The following is a 25,038-nucleotide window of genomic DNA, read 5'->3' as shown; positions in this document are numbered from 1 at the left end:
ATTAGGAACTGCTATCCAGAACACACAAAAAAGTCAGATGCTGGGTCACCTGGGTGGAAAAGAAATGGGGAAGGAAAAGAATGGGGATGCCTCTCCTGAGCCCTGAATAAGGCGGCAAGACTGCTGTGATTTTGGGAACCCAGTGATTCCTAATTAAAAAACCAATGCATAAAACAAGGAATGCCTTCTTTGGGAGAGCAGTGATTGCCTCTGGAGAAGGGAAGACTGAATAAGAAAGAAATTTTTTCTAGGAAAGTTTATTCCCAAGATGAAAAAAAGTCTAAGGTTCATTCTAGAGCAAGAAGACCCCAATTATTTCCAGGAAAAGGAATATGAACTCTGCTCTCTAGAGTGGTTTGCCAGGAGTCCATAGGTCATACTTGCTGTGCAGATATTTCGTCATTTCAAATCTCTTCTCTCCCACAGAGCCCTAGTCTTATCTTAATAGTGAAAAACAGTGAATTATTTACAGTAACAATGGGAGAAGAAGAGTTTATAAAATGGCTGATACTAAGATTTTTGATCTAAGGTGATTCTCCCTGCCTCTATTTTGTCTAATTATTTTAAGTTTACTCTAATTTGAATCCAATTGAATAAGCAGTTCGCACTCATATGTACAAAACACCATATTGGGTACTGGGGATACAAGGCAAAACTGAAAAACTCCCTTTCCTTAAGGACCTTACATTCTAGTAGGGAAAAAAGGGATAAAATACATAAATACCAGATAATTTGAGAAGGGAGAAAATACCAATAGGTAAAGGTAACAGAAAAGGATCCCCATAGAGACTATCACCTGATCTATGTCTTGAAGGATATTAAGGAATCTAGGGGGTGGAAGTGAGGGAGATGTGAATTAGAGGTAGGTGGGACAGATTTGCAAAGGTACGGAGGTGGGAAATGGCGTGCTGAGCTCAGGAATCAGCTAGTGAGCCAAATGCTAGAACCTGGAATTACAGGCTTGGGGCTTAAGCACAGCAGCTAGACCTTAACCCAGGCTGGTCCTGCCATTTCTGTTATCCGGCTGGGTGGGCTTGTGGGTATGACCCATGATTGGTCCTGCCATTGAAGGTCATTTTATCTTTTCGGTTCCCAGGACAGTAGAGGCCCCCGGGTCTAGACACAGGCAGAGAAAACTCAATGTGGGATAATGTAGAGTACTGGATTTAGAACCCAAGAATAAACTCAAATTGCATTTCTGTTACCTCTACTTAGGGCAGCTCAGTGGTCCAGTGGATAGAGACCTAGGCCTTGAAGTCAGGAAAACTCATATTCATGAGCTCACATCCAGGCTGCAAAACTCACTAGCTATGTGACCCTGGCTGCCTCAGTTTCCTCATCTGTAAAATGAACCGGGGAAGGAAATGGCAAATTGTTCCAGTCTTTATGCCTAGAAAATTCCATGGGGGTCAAAAAGAGTCAGACACAATGGGAAAATGACTGAACAGCAACAATACCTCTATTTGTGTGACCTGGAGCTTCACTTTTTTTAATCTATAAAATGAAAAAGATGGGCTTTAAGGTCTTCTCCAGGTCAAAATCTGTGATCCTAGAAACTGCAACTGATCTGGGCTGGATGGATCACTAAATAAAGCTCATAGATTTAGAGGGGAAGGGATCTTTGAAGTCATCAAGCACAATGATGCCATTTTATAGATGAGAAAATAAGGTCTAGAACACTGTCTAAGATCCAACAGTAAGTGGGGAAATAAAATGTTTAGCATGAATACTGATTTTGGAAGTACTAAGAATGAGTAAGTAGGAGAGCTATGATGGGAACCCAGGTACCTGGAACCACAAATCTAATGATCAACTGTTATTTTTATCTTGTATGTCTCTAATACAAAAATTAATTTTACTTCACAGACTTGTTTCTGTTATTAACATTTTTTTTGTGAGGCAATTTCAGTTAAGTGTCTTGCCCAGGGTAACAAAACTAGGAAGTGTGAACTGTCCTCAGGTTTTGAAGCATTCTCCCACATCTAAAGAGAAAAGCTAGACTGGCTGTCTCCAACTTTACTGTAAAAATTCTCTGTTTCCAAAGTCTGAGCTTCAGTCTCATTCTTATTCTCGTACTTTTTTTTTTCTTTTTTTTTCCTGGACAGCTTTTACCCTCTCTTTAATGTCTGGGTGACACCTTTTTTTAAAGGATTGTTCCTGAATGGGAATCTATGCTGTGTAACCATGGGTAAATCAATGAAAATCTTCTAAAGACTTAGCTTTCTTATCTGCAAAATGGGGATAATTATATCTGTATGACTACTTACCTTACAGATATTATGAGGATCCAATAAGTTAATGTATATAACACTCAAGGTCCGGGGCCCATGAAGACACTGAGCTCACACAGACCTGATAGATGTCTGAGATCCGATACTGGGGGCCTAACTCACATTTCTCACTATTACTCACTATTCTGTTTTATTATGTGGTTCATATCATTGCTTCCCCAGAAGTGTGTCATATGGTCCCCAACTCTCACAGAGGCAATTGATGGACATAATGCATATACTGAGTATGGAGCAGCTTTTAATTTCATCCATCACACAAATAAAATGTATAAACTCCAATGACTTCAGGAGTCCATGAACAAACACAGAAATATAAAGTACTCAGATAATCCATCAGACTTCCTATTGCATTTGCCTGAAGGTGGCTTTGGAGACTAATGAACAAAATGCTCTCCAGCAGCTCACACCAATAGCAAGGAACGGACTAGCAAGCTCCCCATCTTCTAATCTCCATGACATGACCTCAGTTTTCCAGCTTAGAAGGCCATGATAATGATCTTTTTCCTAATATAAGGAGCATGCTGCTGAGGAAATCTCCTTGGACTGAAGAGTTTTATAAACCTGATTTTGGTGGCTTTTTTTTTTATCAAAATAAAAGATAGGGGATGTTAGAGACCACCATCCAATGTGACTCTCTGAGAGACAAAGTGACTTTCTGAATGAAGGTGTCTAGAGCAAGTCCAGCTGTCAGAGATCTTCACTGACTATGGGACCTTTGCCTTTCTGCGAGCCAAGGGACAAAGTGCACTAAGAGGATGTTTCTCTGTGAAGAAAAGTAAAAGCTTTTCAAGGAGTTTATGACCTAATTATGTTAGTTCCAGGGGTAAGGGCTTTTAATTCCACATTAGCATAAGACTGAGACTTCAATTTTCCAGCTTCTTTGCAACAAATATTTAAAAAGCAAAGCTAATAACAATTAAGATATCAAAATATACTTAGGACAGTAAGATATCAGCACATCTTACTTTTGTAAGCTTTTGTTTCTTGTTACTGCCACTTTCTTTTTTAAAAAATAACTGATTTTTTTTTTTTTTTTGCTGTTTTGGGGATGGAGTAGGGGGCAAAAAGGAGGGATGTAGAAACAATTTGGAACTCCAAATATCACAAAAATGGATGTTGAAAACTATTTTTACATGTAATTGAGAAAATAAAATACTACTGAGGAAAAAACAAGAAGAAACTAGAGTGGAAAATATAGTAATATACCTAATGAGTGAACAATTTTTGGTATATTATGTTATAAGGAATGTGAAAAATTAAGAATAGGAAGAGATTTATATGAAGGACAAATTCAAGAAAAGAACCAAAGACTGAGCCAACACAAAGAACATATATACTTAAACCCCCACACACAAAAAGATAATATTAAATGGCAAGAAAAATCTAGTCAAATATAATGGATCAGGTGGGTATTGTTATTAAAGCTAGTCTACATCCATCATTTCAACTACTAAATGGCAAGATGTGAATGTTAAAAAATAAAATAAAATAAAAAGTGGTAATGATTACTGACAAAAGAAAAAATAACCTTGTAGGTAATTTAGGAAGCAAGCTTTTTAAAATAATTCCCCAAATCAAATTTGGAGTGTCAGAGGCAAAAAAAAGATCAGGGTGGGACCTTTTTCTGGCCTAAAAAAACTTAAGACGGTCAGTAGGAAGTTTGTGACATGGAGGCAGAAGTCTGTCTAGAACCCACAATGGAAGCAATAGTGGCCACAGCAATAGCAGGAGCTCTGAAAACCCTCAGCCCACAGAAGTAAAAGGGTAAGTCAATTGATTAGAAAGACAGAGGGGACCCTATAGTGTCAAAGGATACAGCTGACACTGGCTGGCAACTCTGTTTTCCATGTATAGTTCTGAGTCACAGTTCCCAGGGCCTAAGAAGGGGGCTGGAAGTTGGTCCAAAGGGAACAGGAGTTCCTGGTTGCAGTTCCAAGGCAAAGACTGTCCTGGTGCTTGTTGGCTCTAGGGGACTGGGGCCCTTTGGGTAAAGGCCAGAGAGCAGACCAGGAAAACAGTAACTATACCTCTCTCCAGAACTAGCTCTGAAAAAGGCAGAACAAAAAATGCCAGGTGAGCAGAGCCCAGTTTTAAGATAAAGTTCAAAGTAAAGAAATAGGTTGGAAAAATGAGCAAACAAAAAAGAAATGGGGAGGGGGCAATGGATAGAGTACCTGGCCTGGAATCACAAGGACCTATGTTCAAATCCAGGGCTTTGACACTGGACTCTTAACTAGCTATGTGATCTTGAGCAAATCACTTAACCCTGACTGCCTCTCAAAAACAACCACCAACAACAAAATTGACCGTAAAAAGCTACTGTGGTGGCAAGGATATAAACAGTTTCCATTAGAAGAAATCCAAATTATCTATATAGTTAGTATAAAAAAAAATGGTCTAAATTGCTATTGATTAGTGAAAAGCAAATTAAAACAATTCTGAGATACTACCTCGCACTACAAATGCTGGAGAAGATAAGGGAAAAATAGGTACACCGATAAACTGATGATGGAGTAATGATCCAGTCCAAACCAATCTGGAGAGCAATTTGGAACTAGGTGAGCTCAAAGGGCTATAAAGCTGTACATATCTTTTTATCCAGCAATTCCATTAGTAGTTATGTATCCCAAAGAGACTGAATATAAAGGAAAAATATATACATACAAAAATATTTACAGTAGCTCTTTTTGTTATAGTAAAGAATTGAAAACTGAGAGGATATTCATCAATTGGGTAATGACTCAATAAGTTGTGACATATGATTATGCTATGGGAAATCATAAATGAGGTGATTTCAGAAAAACATGGCAAGACATATAAACTGATGCAAAGTGAAGTGAGAAATGAGAGACCACTGTGCACAGAAATGAGTAATGATGAGTGAATTGGCTATTCTGATCAATACAATGATCCAAGACAATTCTAAAGGATTCATGATGAAAATATATTCTCTATTTCCAAAGGGACAAATGATGAACTCTGAATGCAAATTGAAGTATAATCTTCTCACTTTATTTTTCTTGCTTTTTTGGAAATATGATTAATATGGCAATATAATTTGAATGACTTCCCAAGTATAAATGATATCATATTGCTTGCCTTAGTGGATGGAGACAGTTGTGGAAGGGAGAGAATCTGGAACTCAAAACTTAAAAGAATATTTAAAATGAATAAATAATAAATTTTTTAAAATAAAAATAATCCTGTGTAGGAGATAGTTTAAAAAAATGCTTCTTTAAAAATGCTTTTCTCATTTCCTGGAAAACAAAAATAACCAAATTCTGTGCTATTAGAGAAGCAATTACAGATACACATATATTTTTTCAAAGAAAAATAGGTTAATGTATTGAGCAGTATATTCTTTCTTTTCTTATTTATCCATGTCCAAATTAATCCAAATACTATTGCATCTGTTTTATCCAAACCCATCACCACAATTCAGACTCGGAGAAAACAAAAGATCTTCATTTTGGGGTATACGCAATTATTTGTGAAGATTTCATTTTTTTATTTGCTTGAATTCTTGATATTGATAGTGAGATCTGTGATGAGGTGAGGTGGGGTGAAAGGTAATTGGGACAGTCCCATCTTGTTGGACAATTTATTACTATGCAGAACTAGTCCTGGGAAGAATATGTGTATATGCAAGGACATCTCTAGCAAAATGGGGCCCGGCCTTTCAAGTGGAAGCTGCCACTATGCCTGAAGTTCCCTTCTCACTTGAAATGTTTTCACAAACTTTATAAAGGGAGCAACTGTTTCTAGCAGTACCATGTGCCACATCCCTTCCCTCCTCCTCCTGAAATGCTAATACCCTATATGTAGCAAATCAGTTACCTGGTGCCCCTCAATTTTAAACTCGGGCTTCCTAATTGACAGGTTGGGAAAAACCTGTTCTGTAATATTTCCCTTTAAAACTCAAAGTTTTTTTAGGGGCAAAGAGGATCTGAACCTATAAATGAATGAATGTGGCTAACTCCCACATGGAATCTCTCTGGATCCTAGGGAATATAATCCTTCTTTAATTTTTAGTCCATGATCATACTACTAACATGTTATCACAGTTAAGACATGGCCTAAGTCTTTATGACTCAAAACCAGCACTTAAGCCACGTACAGTTTATACAAAGTGTTTTTCTACCACAAATCCTTTTAAATGGTAGAAAAATCAGTATCCAAGTTTTTCATTTATACAAAGGAAGTACTTTTTGACTAATCTACCTCGTTCTCCCCCCCCCCCCCAGGAGGATTAAATGAGCAAATTTGTCAAAGTACATTAAGAGGACAAAACAATACAAAATAATATTTTACTGTAAATTATTTTTCTATATAGTTCATGAACAAAATCCACTTTTTTTAAAGACACTGATGAAATTTATTGATTAACTTTTCATTTTAAAAAGACAGCTTATTTTGAGCCTTTGCATAGGTATATTCCTGTTTCTGTGACAAAAAAAAAAAAGAAAAAAAAAAAAGAAGTCTCAAACAGAAAACCAATAATAGCTATTAGACATATGTTTTTAATGCATTGCTATTCTTTTGTTTGTTATCAGAAAGGTGGAAACTTAATATATGGTGCGTTTTGCAGTAAAACGTAATGATAAAAAATAAATTAATCTGGGATGTGGAAAGGCATCAGCTGAAGGAAGGTCAAGGAGTTAGTTCTTGGACCCATAAGCCAGGGTTCCTAACATTTAAGTGGCTCTGGAAGACATCTAAGCAAAAAATTAAATTCCTACATTTGGTCTCTAGTACTAAAAATTATTTGAAATTATTGTATGTTTAATAAAGATAAAAGTCTCCCAAAGACCATTCTTCTTTTCCTCATGAATCACACAATGACAAAATCCCATGTGTTATCATGAGCTGGAAGAAGCAAATATGCCTGGAATTCTTCTTGCTGATATGTACATCTTCTTTACAACATTCATCATCTGGCAAAAAAAAAAAAAAACAAAACACAAAAAAACCCATATGCAAATGTCTGCATTTTAATAAAATTTATAACACAACTCAAGGTTCACTTAGAAACATTCCTAGATTTGTTTTACCCATTTTATATTTCTCAAAAGAATGCACATGTCACTAAAACCAGAGCATAAATTTTGAAGCTATCAAAAGATTCAGATTTAATTTTAAAAAAATATTTCCCCCTTATTTTTATGACTCTCACAAGTACTGAATATATCTATGGACTGAAGAATATTATGAAGATGTTACAAACATGCTTTCTTCTTGGCAATTTTTACAAATGGAACTAAATATGTGAATCACCAGACTTTGTTAATCCCATTTCTTCTATTTAAACTTCTCTGAACAAGTGACCTATGCCCACTGTCTCTATTTTTCCACCACTGTTTCACTTCCTAAGATTCTGAAATCTGGAGTCCATCCTTCACTGCTCTATTGAAACTACTGTCTTGGGTCGCCAGTTATTTCTTCTCTGGGTTTTTTATTTAAAAACAACAACAACAACAACTACTACTACTACTACTGTATCAGGTCACTAGTGATTTCTTCTCTGGATTTTTTGGTTTTTATTTTCAAGAAGCAATTGGGGTTAAGTGACTTGCTCAGGGTCACACAGTTAGAAGTGTTAAATGTCTGAGGCCAGATTTGAACTCAAATGCTTCTGACTTCAGAGCTAGTGCTCTGCGCCACTATCCACTATCCACTGTGCCAACTAGCTGCTCGCCAGTTATTTTTTGAGAAGTATCTCATGGGTACAGAAGCTTATGAAGACTGTTCTGGGCCCTCTGCTTGGTAGGATATATCTTTTGGATTAGGAGGCAGCAGCTACTTGGTAACCACTAAAATATAATCAGCTTTTCCCACCTGTTTGATAGAACTTTTTTATATCATCCCATTCAGAGACTGCTGGCTCAGGTGTGTTTATGTGCAATTAGCAGATTCTTGTCAATGCCTTACTGAATGCAAATAGTGCTAAATTCAGCTGCTGTCTTCAAAAAAGATTTTTTTTCTGGAGAAAACTAACTTCTGTCTTATCAGAATGAAGGGAAAGATTATGTATTTTGATGAATAGTGAATGAGATAACTATGTGGGTAAATTTAGATGTGGGCTTAGTGAAGAAACTGGAAAGGTAAGTGTTAAGAAAGCGGGTAAGAGATAAACCAGAACAAGATATTACAGTATCTCTAACCAGCAGTCCTGATACAATTGAAGAACAGTGAAACCCCCAGTGGAGGCATCTCTTGGGGAACAGAAGTCACAAAGCATTCTGGAGCTACTCACAACATGGCTTCTCAGAAATCAAACAATTAGTTTTAATATAATTTGTTGGTTCATTATAAATACAATCACCTGATTATTGAAATTATTGTTCCTGATGTTAGGATTGTAGATTGAATGCTGCCACCTCATTTCCCAGATGAGGAACTGAGGCAGAGAGGAGTGACTTGTCTGAGTCACACAACTAATACTAATAGCTAGCATTTACTTTAAGATTCACAAAACACTTTGCAAATATCATTTCATTTTCTCCTCCCAACAATCTTGGTAGATGGCTTCTATTATTATCCCCATTTTACAGATGAAGAACCTGAGGGATATAGAGGTTAAATGGATTGTTTGGATCACACAGCTAGGAAATGGCTGAGGCTGGACTTGACAAGCCCAGGGGCCTACTCAGCTTGTAAATGTCAGAGGCAGCATTTGAACCCAGCTCCTCTGGAATGCAGTGCCCCATCTAGCACCACTGATTCTTAAGATGTCATGAATCCCTTGGGTGTTATCTTGGTGTGTGTGTGAGAAGGGAAGGATTGACTGGCTCGTTGTTTTCTAGCTCCATCTTCTCAGTAAATTAAGATACTACCTAAGATACAGCCTATGTAGGCAGAGACAATGTGTTTCTAAGAAACAAATGATAGATTAAAATATATACAGATAGAATAAAATGATAGATCATAGCCTGAGAGTTTACATCACACTCTTCTCAAAGCCAAGTAAAACCAAATAAAAGAGAAATTTGTGCTTAAGAGATTTAATTAAGCAAAGATCATTAAAAACTATTATGCTTGGATAAAAACCAACAGGAAACACCACCTAACAAATTCATGAATTATGGTTTTTTTTATATTTTTATTGTCAAGGCTGATAAATGCCAAAGTCTTATAATATGTCAATGTAACTAATTAAATTTGCTTTGTAACTATTTACATAAAAATCAATGTGCAAAATACTATAAAATTTTCAGTTCTTTCTACTTCTAAGTACATCCTATCCAGAGGTCACAGATTGCAGCTCTGAGGTCATCTAGCCACTTCTCTTCATTTACAGATGGTGAAAGCAAGGGGACCAGGAACTTAAATGGCTTGCCCAGAGGCACATGGGAGAAGGTCTGATCATAACTTTGGTCTTCTGGCTCCAAAATGAAGGCTCCAATTATCCGTCAAGTTTCTTTGTTCATTACCTTTAATTTTTCTCCTATATGGGCATTGCTAGCGTGGACAATACTCTGTTCTTCAGGAGGCTATTTTTGGTTATTTTTTCCACTTTGATTGATTTCAAAAAGATCCTCCCAGGTTTCTTTGCATTCCTTATACTGGTTGACATGAATTACACTAGAGAATTCCATAACATTAGGTTACCACAATTTATTAAATCATTCCCCTGTTATGACATTTAGGTTGATTACAGATTATAATTATTGTAATTATAAATAATACTTCCATAAAAACCTTTAAGTAAATAGCTTTTTTTTTGTCTTCTGGATAACAATTACAAGGTTTATTTTGTTATCAGAGGTATCAACCCTCAAAAGTGCTAGCTAATGTTGAATACTTGATGTAAAATAAAACCCAGTATTGGAAGATTCTCAGAGTTTGGAAGGTTAAACTTTATTACTCTGAAACTTTCAAGGTGACAAATCCATATTAGTTCTGAATCCTTTTAATACAGTATGCCTTAGTCCTACTGAATGTAGTGGGTACTTAGTCAGAGAAGTCATGTGGATCCCAAATATCTAATTCACAAGAAAACTCCTTAAGGCAAAGCTCTGAGTCAATAACCATCTATTAAAGGGACTTGGCCCCCTTTACTAAACAAGACTTAAATTAAGCTGTTTCTCATGAACCAAGATGTCCCCTCTCTCCAGAGCCTTGGTTTTAAACCCTTTGATAAAATGATATAAATATTATGTCAAGTAAAAATACAGGATTTCATTGGTTGACAGACATCTATACCTTCTCTCTATAGGAAGGCTAAAGAGGGCCTGGTAGATAGACTTAGTTGCTGGCCAAGTGTGCGTGGCTACTTTCCCATATTGAGCAATGGAGAGGGATGCTGAAGGGCAGAGGAACAAAAATAAGCTAAAAGACTCTCCACTTCATTAGACCATCTCCACCAAGCCGAACTTAGTTACTTAATAGAGAGTAAATGTGGAGATCCTTCAGGCCAGAGCTTCTTAAACCTTTTCCCACTCATGACCCCCTTTCACCAGAGAAATTTTTACATGACCCCTAGTATATTTAAGTATGTAAAATATGTATACAAATCAAACATTGATTGATAAGAAATCATAATCCCATGACTCATATACATTTAGTAGAAAGACCTCATGTAGTGATCCATGATCCATAGTTTTAAGAAGTTGGGATCTAGACGACTTCCTGTGGTTATGCAACTGAACTTTATACAAGCAAGGGAACTTATAACTTGCAGTTTAAAGTTCAGGGCCTTAATAGAAAAAAGAATCTATCTAAGCTTATCTAATTATCCCTACATGCAAGATATATACTAATATTGATGAACAGATTGATTAAATGCGTATTAGTAGACAAATATAACATAAATAATCTCTATTCCTATAGAATCACTCTAAACTGAATAATACTGACTGGAATAAAATAGGATCAAATTAATTCTTTGACACAATCACTCACAAAGTGGTTAGACAATAGCAAGTCACCATATAAAACAATTTAAGAATAACTACTATTTATATAGCACTTTGAGATTTGCAAGGCACTTTACTTCATCTGATCCTCACAACAGCCCCAAGAGGAAACTACAAAAAAGCATTATTCTCCCTATTTCACAAATGAGGTTACCAAGGCGGAGGGGTTAAATAAATCAACAGCTAACATTTATATGGTGCTATAAGGTTTGCAAAGCACTCTACACATAATCTTTCAATGGATGATCACACAACCAAGAAGGGTCTCTCCTGAATCTAAGTCTGTCCTGATACTCATTTTTGACATAGTATATATGGTGTATATAGTAATTTACACTATTTGTAGTGACACCCACTTTCAGTGAACTGAAGCACCATGTCACAGACATTCATTGTTGCTCTCTGCCATGACCTACTTCTCCACACCATTGTGGATCCCTGCAGAGGCCACTGGCAGACTAATCCCACTCTGGGCCTCCACGAACTGGAGGATAGCTAAATGGACTCCCTAAGCAGGGAGCCCACCAAAGCCCACCAGGCTGCTCTGATCCTTGTGGTCCTAGTTTCTGAGCCCACTTTGCTTGGTCAGTGGGATGAGTCCTTTGGCTCCTGTTCTCTAGCCCCAGGGCCTTCTCATCTCCAGGGCCAGTCGCCAGGGACCTGGTGGACATGCTAAAGTGGATGTCTCAGAGGCGTCTCAGAGGCATCTCAGGCTTCTGCTGTCCCAAGTGAAAGCTCCACTCTTTCCCTCTTCCTAACTTTTCTATTTCTATTGAGCTCCCTTTGTCAGCCTCAGTTTCTTCCAAAGTGCACAGCACTTTGCAAACCTCAAAGAAAATTCAACATCCTAGCTATTACTATTATTACAATCTAATTCTCTGGGTCTTAAAACATTCTTCTCTATTGCACTCAGCTGCCAAACTGAGATTCCTCAAGCACAGGTGTGGCCCTGTTACAACAGACTTGGGGGCCTCCTGAACCTCTAGTTCTGGGGCTCTTCACTTTTCTTGTGAAAGGGAGTCTCTAGAGTCCCCTTCTCAGAATTCTGTACCTCAAAGCATAAAATACCCAGAATGATCAAGGAAATCAATTATACTGAAATAGTTTCTATAAGATTAAAAAAAGAGACTGAGTGTGGATCAAAGCAAAGTATTTTCACCTTTTTGTTGCTGTTTTTTTTCCCTTTTGATCTGTTTGGGTTTTTTTTTTTTTTTTTACAGGTTGATGAATATGGAAATATGTTTAGAAGAAATGCACATGTTTAACCTATATCAGATTGCTTGCTGAATGCAGAAGAGGTGGGGGAGAAAAATTTGGAACACAAGGTTTTGCAAAGGTGAATGTTAAAAACTATTTCTGCATGTATTTGGAAAAATTAAATACTATTAAATTTTTTTAAAGATTAAAAAATAACAAATCCATGGTCACTTGGTGTTAAGAACCCTTATTCTAAGTTAAAATATAACCTCCTCAGTTTGTTTTATAAACTCTCTAAAAACCAGGATTCAACTACCCTCTCTCCCTCATCACATATTCCTCCCTTTCACATGTCTATGGCTGACTGAAGCTAACTTTCCTGCTCTTCCTTACATAGGACACTCCTCCTACTCCCCTCTCTCCACATCCTAACTGGTCTTGATAAGGAGCTAAAGGGCTAATATTCCACAACTGCCTTTTTGTTCAATCTTTTCCTCCTGACCTCTTGCTTGCAGGTACCCAGATTCTAGGCTTTGCTATTTCTGAACCCTTCCTTCCTCTACCAGAAGGGGAAATTCAGAAGTCTAAAAGCAACAACTCTCAACCAAATGCTAAATTGATTAATAATCCATCATTCTGTTTAGTCAGGTGACCCTGGTCCTATCCTTGGGCTGATGACTACCCTCCATAGCTTCTTTAACGACTGAAGGAACCCTCCTAAAAGAAGCATCTTTTGCCTTCATTGAATATAAAAGACATAGTAATTGGTACAAGCTCTTTTAATTCCACAGGTCACCTCTGGCTATGGGCCAGGTGTTTAAAAAAAAAAAAAAAAAAAAAAAAAGCAAACTACAGAAAACCAAACTCACCTTAATCCGACTTTTGGTCCTTTTTGGCCCTGAATTTCAGCAAACATCTTGTCAATCTCTGAGGACCTGGTCTCTGCCTGGGGGTGGAGGGCTCCTCAGGTGGAGGCTGATGCAAGGCATTTTCGGTATTTTGGTGGATAATCTGATGAGCTGCAAGAATGTGCTTCTTTTGTAAATTCTTCACTGGAGCAAAAGAAAAGAAATGCTTTTACTCTGAAAACTTATTCTGCAAAAATGTTCCAAAGGTATTTGGAAAAGATAGCTGTGAAAATGTTTTTGTTTTAAAACGTGTACATCAATTAAATCAGTAAACATTTATCATGCATTTACACTGTGTCAGGCACTATGTCAGGCACTTAATATGTGTCAGATGCTATGAATACAAAAACAAAAATGACTGAAAATCCTTGCCCTCAAGGAGCTTACATTCTATCTTAGGAGACATGTTCAAATGCAAGTATTTATTAAATATATTAATATTAAATAGGGGGCAGCTAGGTGGCGCAGTAGATAGAGCACCAGCTTTGAAGTCAGGATGACCTGAGTTCAAATGTGACTTCAAACACTTAACACTTCCTAACTGTGTGACTCTGAGCAAGTCATTTAACCCCAATTTACCTAAGGGGGGGAAAAAAAAAAGATACACACACACATATGTGATAATGTGATAGATTTGGACAAGGGCTCTTCCTGCATTGCTGTTTCTGTTGTGACTGTAATTGGGTCCAATATCATGTAGGGCAAAATCTGAGATAGTTTCAAAATTGTATATAGTGACTAAAGGAAGAGGAAAGCTAAATGTCCCAGTGCACAGGATACCAGGCCTGAAGTCTGGAAGATCTAAGTTCAAATCCCTCTCAGGACACTTACTAGCTGTCTGCAAACCTGGGCATGCCCTATTCAATCTGTAAAATGAGAGTCATAATAGCACCTACCTCTCAGAGTTGTTGTGAGGATCAAATGAAATAATAATGGTAAAGATGCCTGGCACATAGTAACTAGTATATCAAAATCTTAGCTATTGTTGTTTTTGGATTTGCTGTTGCTGAATTTGAGTGCTCCTGGAAGTCAAGAGTACTTATCCTCAGACTTGATCTTAGGGGCACAGTCTACCCTGATGTTCATCCCTGTTGTTTTAACAAAACAGAATATTATTTTTTGAATAAAGTGTTAAAGAGGTGTTTCCACATCTTACCTTTCTCCTTCACAAATGTTTTCTGCACTTCTGGAATCAGGAAACCATAAACTAACTCTGCAACAATCTCTTCTGACTGGAGATGAGTTCGACTAAATGATAAAATCAAGGGGATTAAAATCTTTTTGCTAAAGTTTTGTTATCTTCTTGCATTAAGACCCTCCTTCTGTGAGTGATAACCTTGGTCTGAATAGATCTGCACTGAGAGAATTTTATGAAATATAAAATCCAGAGGGGTTATGAAAAGGCTACAGGATCCAGGAAGTTTCGCTCTATTTGAATCAATGCCTCTATTGGGGAAAAGCCTGTAGGAGATAGGGTTTGTGGCACTAATGTCTAAAATTTTGGAACAATCTCTTAGTGCTATCTAAAATTTTGTCAACAGTCACAGAACTTCATTCACATTTTCTTCATGCTTTGTATAGTAGATAAGAAAGCAAAATACACAAATGTTCAGTGACAGAGGCAATGAACAGACTTGTTCATCCTCTGTTCTATTCTTTGAGTACATACCGATCTTCTATTTCATAAGCAATGTTATTGATTTCCTCAGCCATCTTCTGAATTTCTTCCCGGGCTTGTTCTTCTGCTGTATTTTCCTCTGTATTTAGTATGATATCTTCTAGATAGGAGGTAACAGTACTCTGGTGAATTTTAATTACCTGTATTAAACATAAAATATCTTGCTTAGTTACACCAGATCAATGATGTCAAGGAAGTTCAAGATGGATTCATCTCAGCATTACGTCTAAAGCACACTATTGGCACTTAATAAATATATGTTAAATTAAGAACTTACACTAAATGCTAATCAAAAAATTAAACCAAATATTGAATAACTTTCCATATTAAGCTCTAAACTTTAGCTTTCATTACTTTAAAAGTAGTTTCTTTTTAAAACTGAAATTTAAAAATAACACATTTGCTTTGACTTTTTCTGAATCTTTGTGTTCTTCTTAATACAGATTTTACCTTTTTTAATGTAATTTTAGTCAATGTATTTTTATTCTATAGAACCTCATTTTGTATAGACTTTACTGCATTTCTTGATACATTACATATTTGTTGTTTTTTTTTAAAAAACAATACATATATATCATATTTTATTCAACTCATCTTTGATCTGATTATCATTTCTCTCTCTGGAAATAGCAGATTTTTTATCATGATTCATTTGGAATTGTCCTGGATCACTGTTTTCAGTAGAGCAGCTAAGTCTTTGATTATCATTGCCATATTGCCATTAATGTGTATAAAGTTCTCCTGTTCTGTTCATTTCACTTTGGATCAGTTCAAATAAGCACCCCTCATCATTTCTTATAGCCCAACAGTATTCCATAATAATTATAAATTACAACTTGCCCATCCAGTCCCTGATTGAGGAGCATCTCCTCAACTTTCAATTCTTTACCAACACAAAAAATGAACTGCTTTAAATATTTTTGTATATATAAGTCATTTCCCTTTTTCTTTGACTTCTTTGCAAGGTATCCCTATTAGCAAATAAAAAGTCAAAGGGTCTGCACAGGTTTATAGCCTTTTGGGAATAGTTCCAAATTGTTCTCCTAAATGGTTGAACTCAAAAACTGTGAATCCAAATCTCTGGCTCCTTCTACTGCATCTCACAATCACCTGTTTTACCTCTTTTCTCCCTCTAATCTCCAACTCTGGAGAATAACAATTCTTCAAGATCAGAGATTCTTTATTATCATCTTTTCATCTGTACTGCCTAAGTCAGTACTACAGCACATAGTAGACATTTAATAAATGTTTGAATTGAATTTGTTTGATACCACTACACTATATAGCAATACAAATGGTTGAGTAATGATTAAAAATAATCCATCTTATCTATTTATGTTAGCTAGCATTTTTAATAGTGCTTTAAGGTTTACAATTTTATCTTCAACTCTCTGGGAGTTAAATGCTATTATTATCTGATTTTTTTTTCAGATGATAAAATTGAGGCAGGTGGAAATTAAGTCATTTGCCCAGCTAGACTACTAGTTAGTGTCTAAGGCTGGTTTTAAATGAAGATCTTCTCAACTACAGGTGTAGGACTCAATCTACTGTACTTCCTTGCTGCTTTCATATTTATATATATATTTTATATATTGATATCTACATGTCTATTTTTCTTTGATAGTTGAAAATGGAGTACCCTCAAGAAAGCAGCCATTATTTCAGCACACAAGTCAGTATTTATATACTAGGTAGCTAGTGGTTAGAGCAGCACTATCAAAGTCCTAAAATGACATCTGCTGATGGGTATATAACGAAAGGCTTTGTTGACACACTCCGAATGACTGGTAATATTGATGTGGACAGCCATTTCAATAATGCATATTGCAACCTATCTTGGATGATTCACATTCATGCCCTTCCACAAACATATCCCAGGGTCCATCCCATGTGTTCAAAGGCCTTCACTGTCATCTTCTATTACTGTAGGCATACCGAAGCAGCAAATGGGCAACATACTCTTGTCATTGGTTGCTACTGATTCACTAACAAAGTTATCTACCTTAGGAGATGAACCCCCATTTTTTTCTGGTTTTATACTCCTTTGATAACATCTTTCGCACCCCTTCATCTGCAGAACTCTTTAACAATGTGTTGCTTAGGCCCACCACGTATCTCTCTGGGTAATCATAGTCTAGAAAAAACGTGTATTTTTCATCCACTGGGATACATCCATAGGTCCTGTGTGAATAAGCTTTTGAATGATTATCTTGTTTAGGAAGCCCTGGATTGTTTTGGGAAGTGGCGTAATCAGCATGTCATCCCTCAACAGGAGCAAGGGAGGAGCTTCTCCTCTTCAATTAGAGCTTTGCATTGTTGTTATGTCCTAACTTTCCAATGAACTAGATTTAAGTGAAGCAAAGCTGCACAAAGTCATCAGCTTTGCTTTCTCCCTGAGACACCAGATTCTTGAGAGAAAGTGTAACTCCCAGTGTCCTGCCTTAGTTGATATTAATAATCAGAGGATCACTGGACAAAATTACTTCAGTTACTCCTTTGTAGGCATCTTGTATGATTCTGTCATGTGCACGGTACATGGAAGCCATCTTATGGGTGCAGAGGCTTCAGGAAGCGCTTTTCTCTACTGAATCAAACATAATCTCTGTACTCAGCAAACAATAAGCACATTAGGATCTTATATTCCCTATACCTTGTCGTCCAATGTGCAGTTGCCTGCTCCCCTCTGTTACCCTCATTAAGAATGCTCTCTGTGCATGTGTAAATTAATCTCCTACGAGTTTTGCACAGACAAGAAAAAAGGTACATCAGTTAGTAGTGACATCCCTTTTTTGGTTATCTTGCTTAGGAGATTTTCCCACCTTTTTTGGAAATGATTTCTCAGGGCCCTCAAAACTGGGTCACCCCTAAAAAAGGAAAATCTTACTGATGTTCTCATGTTTCATTCCTTCAGTGCCATGTCCATTTCTTCCTCAAGGAGCACATCCAGAACTATAATATGAGGGGTATCAGATGTGGTGACATATCTCAGTGATGAAACAAGTTTGCAAAAATATTTTTACGCATCTGTCCCACTTTTCATCTATTTGTTGCTCTCCTTTGAGGACATCCTAAAAGACTTTGGGATAATTTTGTTTAGTTTGATCTTTCACCAACCTAATAATAATAATAATAATAACAATAACAATAACTGATATTTATATAGCACTTACCATGTACCAGACATTGTGGTAAGCAATTTACAATTTATTATCTCATCTGATCCTCATAACAACTCAGGGAGATTAGATACTATTATTAATTCCATTTCATAGATGGGGAGATTGAGGCAAACAAAGATTAAGTGACTTTACTCATAATTTTTCATCATCATCTATAAGATTTTTTACAAATGAGTTTATGTTATAAACTGGAATTTCCCTTGGTTGCTACAACTCTCCACCTGGCAAGGAGAAGAAATCTCTACTGGTGAGGCAGTTTCTAACATTTTGGTCTTCTTGTTATGACAACTGATTTATATTGATTAAATTTCTGTAAGATACTATTATTATCAGTATCTATGTTTTTTCCTCCATCTGTTTCTTAGTTTTCAATATCAGTAGTAACTTGTTTAAATAGCTAAAAGTTGTTATTGTTGTATAACCTAACTTTTCCCCCTCAGTTTTATTCAAGTTTAGTACCAATTTTCATTTTTGTTCTCACAATTTACTACTCTCACCCTTTGTCTCTTCCATTTTATATAATTAACCCATCTTCTCCTACTCTTTTAGCTCTTTCCCCCATCTTTACTTTTGTGATGAAATCAAAGTATCAAAGTTATTTTGATTTGAAGGGTTTAAAGAATTTTTCTATCTTTTTTGAAATGAAAAATTTAAGGACATAAGCTGCATTATTTTTGCATTCCTTTTGCAAATAATTTTCATGAGTAGTCCAAAAGAAGATGAACAAATATCTGATAACAAGATGTTTTTGCTTCCTCTGGATGCTTCCCCAAGGAGAAGCTGCAAGCCATCCTGTTGTCATTTAGTGGCAACCTTGTTGTGTCTACAGCTCTTGAAGATGTCAAGATGCAGATCTTCCCAGGGGTAATTTGTTCATTTATCAGTAAACAAGAATCTTGTATGTATAATACATACCAAAGGCTAAATTAATATTTAGAGATGTTTCTAAAATACCATGATTCTTAGCCATATTATTACAAAAGAGGAAGAGGTGGCATGTCTAGCACTGAAAATTATTTTATATTTTCTTTGTCTTATAGATTTGTGAAATCTAAAGAGTTCCTTACTGAGCAGCCAGCTTCCTGGTGAGGAGTCTATCTGTGCTCAGGCTAGGCTGGCCCTTAGAAAACAAACATAATCTAAAATCAAGATGATACACAAAGCCTATTGAGCACAAGAAAACCTACTATAGTTTGTGCTTGGTAGGGCAACCCTTAAAAACCCAGGGTGAACTCAACAATACTATGAAGCATCAGAGAAGGAGGAGGATCCATGACTTGCACCTCTTAAAGTTAACCTAAATTATTATCTGTTCACTCCCTAAAGCCATTTATTCCAGACTCTGAGCCCTGTGGTGGTTCTATGAACCTTGAAAGCAATCCTGAGATTCAAAAGTATAGGCTATCCAAGTATAGTATAGGTATAAAGTGTTAGAATAATTAAGTAAAAGCCAGTAGCATTTAAAATGTGGTCCAGTAGCTCTTAAAATTGGGGATCTCCAAGGTCAACACTATTTTCATAATTTTCACAATTATTCCATAATTCAAGGACTCATAAACTACTTCTCGCATTTAGCATAAGGAACTTCAAGATGACAGTCATACAAATCACAGCTTGAACTCCCAACAGAGCAATATTTTCTACTCTCAGGTCAAGCAGGAATCACAAATCAAATAGCAAAATCAAGACAAATCACCCATAGGACAGTACCTGGATAAGAGAATACCAAATGGACATGATTTTCTTGCCTCAGTAAATGAATGTAAGCAGTGAGCAAAATTTGGATTTAATCAATTTGGAGAGCCACCCTAACCTTTTGGGGCTAAATTTTCCTTTTTCTCTAGATCTGGGTTGCCAGTGGTCTACATATGCCATTCCTCAACCCCAAACCCCATGGGGGGGCAGCATGTTCCACTTCTGCCCTCAGTCCTTTCCTTTCCCACACTGTGGGCCCACACTCCTCAACTACAAAGGAAACACAGTCATTCACATGAATCCAACTAGCAAAGAATCCCCAACTAGAGAATCCTGATGGTTAGATGGAGGGCACGGGGCCAGACTTATCTACCTAACACTGTACCCCTAGAACCACTGAATCTTCCATCCACTCTGCAACAGACTTTCCTTGATGCATTATCTCCCTCAGTGAGAATGACCTCCATGAGGGCACGACCCCATAAGTCATCTTGCTTCTTTCCCTATTTGATGATAAACGCTCTCACATTTCTTTTGCACATAGTAGTTGTGTGATGCTTAATAAATGCATTAAAGTGCATAAATGATACCTCCTGAAACAGAAAGAAACCCTTCTCTTCTGATTCCCAGTGACCTTATAGGCTCATACAATTAGAGCCAAAAGATATCTTAGAGGCCTTCTATCTCATTTTTCAGATAAGGAAACAGGTCCAGAGCAGTTAAGGTATTAGTTCATGCCTACACAGGTAAGGGTTTTAACCCTCTTCTGATTGATTTTTTTTCCACTAAACCACTATGCCTCTTCAAAGTTAATGCTAAGTGGAAAAGCCTTAAACTTGGTTCATTAATGAAATTAATTAGCATTTTAATCCTAGAGAATTTCCCAATCTCTAGAAGAGGTTTGAAGATATCGTTCTCTTTAACTTTGTTTTATGTCAAACATTCAATTTTCTTTGTTCATTTTCATTTGGTTCATATTCAAATGACCTATTCTACTACTGACTTAAGTGACTTTTAATTATTCAGCCATTCATATTTGATGATTTCAATTCTGGTTATACTTGGCTTATTCTGACTGAAAGATGTACAGATAACCCTTCTGGCTTTCTGCCATCTTAAAATAAAATGTATTTGATAAAAGTTTTCAAATTGCCAACTCAAATTTCAGTAAATTGTGGCATGTATGGAGAGATAACATAAATGTCCCAGAATAATTCAACTTAATATATTAAAAATGTAAGGGGCATGTTGACTGTGACATTCAAACTGGATAAAAGTTGTTTCCTTACCAATCTGTGATAGCGGATGGCACATCATTCAAGAATGAGATTCATAGCTCAAACAATCTCTTGTGAATTTTAAAGGGCATAGCAGCCACTTTCCCAAAAGAAGCTTCCTTCCCATCCTCCTGCCCTGAGTAGTGTTCACTCACTGGTGTGTTAAGAGTCAAAGAGATAACCTCTCTGCTCTGTGTTGCCAGTGGCATCCATGTTCTACTCGCCTCTTTAAATATCTGATCCTCTTCACGCTGGCGCCTCTGCTCCACCTGGCGACGGCCACTCTCCTCAGCTTCTCGAATCCGCCTCTGCCTCTCGGCAAGCATGGCAAAGGCATGGATCCTCCTTTCCTCTTGCAGTCTAATGAGTTCTTTGGAGAGAAAGTCAAACATGTCTACTAATGCCTTTCCTTCCAGTCCACCCAAGTGATTTTCAATCATTGCCATCTGAAAAACAAATTTAAAAAAAAGAATCTTAGATAATTTGATTTATCCCTACCGAGGACTGCTGTGTAAATTAAAGTATCTAAAATTCCTGTCTGCCTGGCCTCTTTCTGGCCATATTTATTCTTAATATCAAATTATTTGTATGATTTCTAGATAAGACCTCATTTTCAAGTGTCCTTAGTGCAAGTATCTCTAGTCATACTATTCTATTACAGGGTGAGATAGATGAATTTCTAGTCCTTGAGGGCTGGACTCAAGCAGAGATTTTCCTAAGAATTCAGCAAAGCTTTAATCAAACATGATTCCCTTCAATGTGGGGTAAAATACTGATTTATTTTAAAACACCTGGCATTTTTAAATGATTCTGGAAAACAGCAGATTACTAATTCATGCACAAAAACAAACAGGGCTGGAAAACCAGACTTGTCTGTGTGTGTGTGAGCTCCACATCCTGACCTTGGTCTGGTCCAGGATATTCCACATCAGAGGCTCTTTATGCTCCCTTTATCTTCCTCAGAGCCAAGATGCTTAGTCTTAAGCTCTGAAGCAGCTTGATAATATTTTATACAGCACAGTCCTGCTTTCAATAACCAACTCTAGGGAGGAATTAGCAGCAATACCTCCCAGCAACTGGCTGGGCCATTGTTATACCTACATACTGGCTCCTGCTTTGGCGCTTTCTGACACTGGTGCATCACAATGGACGCTCAGTCACTGTCACAACCATAGCACAGAGAGTGCCCCCTTGCTTCTCATCCTGAAAGAAGTCCTTCCTCCCTAGCCAAAGCCACTTTCCTTAGCAGAATCAAACACTGAGATCCCGAGACTCCCTCCTTCCACAGCTGGGCTGTTAGCAGGAAGGCAATACATCCCTACCCACTGCAGAGTTTGGCTGCCTTTTGCAATGTGTCTGTATCTAGTCCTGCTGCTATACCAAAAGTGGGCCCCAATGACTCAACTCTGCACTTTGCTGCTCCTGCTGGGACACTGACCGCCAGGATCTGTCACCTGAGGAGCCCAAGTCCCATGGAACTGCAGTTGTGTAAAAGTTTCATTATTATGGATCATCCATACTGAATACCACTGATGTCCAATAAAATGAAGCACAACAGAAATTATGCTTGTTACTAAATCTGTGTCAAGATTACTTGTTTTACACAGAACATACAAGATGAGAGCTGGAAGGGCTCTTGGAAAGACTGATTCCAACATCCTTGATTTTAATAAGGAAACTGAGATCTATGAGGCAAAAGCAGCTATCCAAGGCCTTGTGACTAATCAGCAGAACAGGGCCCTGGGCTCTTCAGCCCCAAATGGGTAAATTTTTTTTTTTTTTATCACTTAACCACACAATAATCTATAGCCCAGATATGTGTCAAAATAAACTATCCTCACAGCATGCATGGTTGTTTGCTACCATATCTGAAAAGTTTGGAAAAAAAAATTTGATGTCCTTTTCAAAATGATTAACAGACCTTTTCTTCATGCAAGTTCCTCTGCCTTTGCAAGGCCAGAGTCACCTGCTTCTCTAGTTTCTTCATCAGTCTGTCATCTTCTTGCAGTGAATGGGTAGTCCGCAATTCATTGATCAATTCTAAACGCTTTTCTTTTCCTTCAAACATCTTAATCAAAATACACAGAGAAAGTGTGAGTCAGAAGTTCTGAGAACAGACAGAGCTTTGTTCTTAACACTGAAATTTGTCTTAAAATGCTAAGAACTACTTAGCCCAGGTAATTTCAACCCACACCACCCTGTTCATGGGGATAAAACAATGTGTTTCCCCAAGAAGCAGCCCAAGTTGCCATTCTGCCCCATACCCCTGGCTCTTTAGGGTGTTGAAGCCATTAAAAGCCATCAGTCCATACAAGAACTTGCTGATGTAACATCTGCTACTCTTTTCAAAGAGTGGGAGTCCACTATTACACCTGGACTGTCAAATAAATGGAGACCAAATGCCAGGATATATCCTTAAACATTATTGAAACAGTACAAAAAAAAAAAAAAGAATATATGGAAAAGAACATTCCTCCTGCAGAGTCTCTAATGTTGTGTAAGTGGTTGGTATAACTGGCCTACCTCAAGAATGCTCTCAAAGCACTGACTGACCTCGGGAAAAATAAAGAAAAATGTACTCTTATTGCTTTGAAACCATATTGTCTAATTAAACAAATATACTTTATTGCTTTTTTTCTTTAAAGTGTATCTGTAGAACAAGAAGAATGATCTTAGAGGAAGCCTGGAAGCAGGGATGATCCAGTAGGTAGAAACTTTTCCCTAAAATATCACTCCTCTGCTAGGACTCTGGTAGACAGATAAATGGAGCTGGAGGCTGGGTGCACAGATATGTGCCAGGGAATTTAGGAGATTCAAAGAGTGGGAATGGGTAGGCTGAGTCAGATGTCATAGGAAGTGGGATGTGGGATGCTGTGTAAGAGAGCAGCTAAGGCTAGGAGAAATGACATAATTGTGGGGTGCCTGTTGCTGCCATTTGTTTCATGATGATGCAACTATGATGGGAGGAGAAGAGAATCTTCACAGGTACCTATGTCCATTTGGGGTTATGGCCCATGATGCTTCCAGGACTCACACATGGAATGCCCTGGAATGGGAGAGATGAGATCCTGCCAAAAGTTGTCTATCTGAATTGTACAGACTCCTAATCCCTTATCCCTGAATAAGGAATGCCCACTGGTGAGCTCTGAACGTAAAGATGGAGTTTTCATTCCAAATCCCCTCTTTTATTTATGGCAGGAGACTGGGCTAACTAAGGCAACAGTACCCCTTTCTCCACTCCCGAAAAAAGACTTTTCTTCTCTGTCCTTTGAAAAATGGGTGCCTCCTTTTCTAAAACACATTATCTTCATTCATTTTCTAAGGCTGCCACCACCAGTCTTCAATGCACATTCTCTTGTCTATACTCAGAAGGGTGGCCTCCTCAAGGAAATATTGGCAATACATTAAAAGGACGGCATACTCCCTGCTCACCTGGACTTCCCAACCTTTCTCTAAAGAAGCTGTGACAACAGAATTTCCCAACCATTTTTGGAAGAAGGTTATCTAAGTGCTTTGATACTTCAGCTACTTTTGTTCTCTCTTTTAGAATACAGGCATCCCTTGCTGAATGGAAAATTAGACAAGTATTCTGAATGAGGGATTTGATAAGTTAGGAAATAAACTCAATTTATATTGCTATTATATACAAATTTATGTAGATTCCCAGGTGAAGGAAATGCTTCCATTCAGCATTAAAAAAAAAAAAAAAAAAAGGAAAGAGCTCTCTTGCCACCATTCTCATAATGGCCTTCCTTCCTGTTCTGCTAAGATCCCCTGCTGGGGCAAGGGCAGTAATAACCCACCAGTAGAACCAGCTTCCTATCAGAAGTGGGTGGTTAGTTCAAGCTTGGGAAAACAAAGGCATTCTGCTTTAAAAAGAAGGGAATGGGGAATGGAG

General features: G+C 37.4%; 1 protein-coding gene across 6 annotated transcripts in view; it reads right to left on the bottom strand.

Annotated features, from left to right (window-relative positions):
* The window catches only part of CFAP91 (cilia and flagella associated protein 91), a 116,768-nt gene that overhangs the window by 29,177 nt on the left and 62,553 nt on the right, over nucleotides 1–25,038 (bottom strand). For 4 of the 6 annotated variants that reach the window (XM_074301322.1, XM_074301327.1, XM_074301326.1 and 1 more), the window contains 6 exons: nucleotides 23,062–23,208; nucleotides 21,365–21,586; nucleotides 14,981–15,129; nucleotides 14,468–14,559; nucleotides 13,273–13,455; nucleotides 6,643–7,225 (listed from right to left, as the gene is read on the bottom strand). In XM_074301322.1, the coding sequence (XP_074157423.1) occupies nucleotides 13,274–13,455; nucleotides 14,468–14,559; nucleotides 14,981–15,129; nucleotides 21,365–21,586; nucleotides 23,062–23,208 (792 nt within the window). In that variant the 3' untranslated portion in view covers nucleotides 6,643–7,225; nucleotide 13,273. Of the gene's footprint in view, nucleotides 1–6,642; nucleotides 7,226–9,276; nucleotides 9,873–13,272; nucleotides 13,456–14,467; nucleotides 14,560–14,980; nucleotides 15,130–21,364; nucleotides 21,587–23,061; nucleotides 23,209–25,038 lie in introns of those variants that run through there. The other 2 variants (XM_074301324.1, XM_074301325.1) reach the window with 2 other exon arrangements.

The sequence above is a fragment of the Sminthopsis crassicaudata genome, chromosome 3 (genome assembly GCF_048593235.1).
Source record: "Sminthopsis crassicaudata isolate SCR6 chromosome 3, ASM4859323v1, whole genome shotgun sequence".
Classification (NCBI taxonomy): Eukaryota; Metazoa; Chordata; class Mammalia; order Dasyuromorphia; family Dasyuridae; genus Sminthopsis; species Sminthopsis crassicaudata.
The sequence above is the reverse complement of the archived record's forward strand: the minus strand, read 5'-3'. Positions and strand labels throughout refer to the sequence as shown.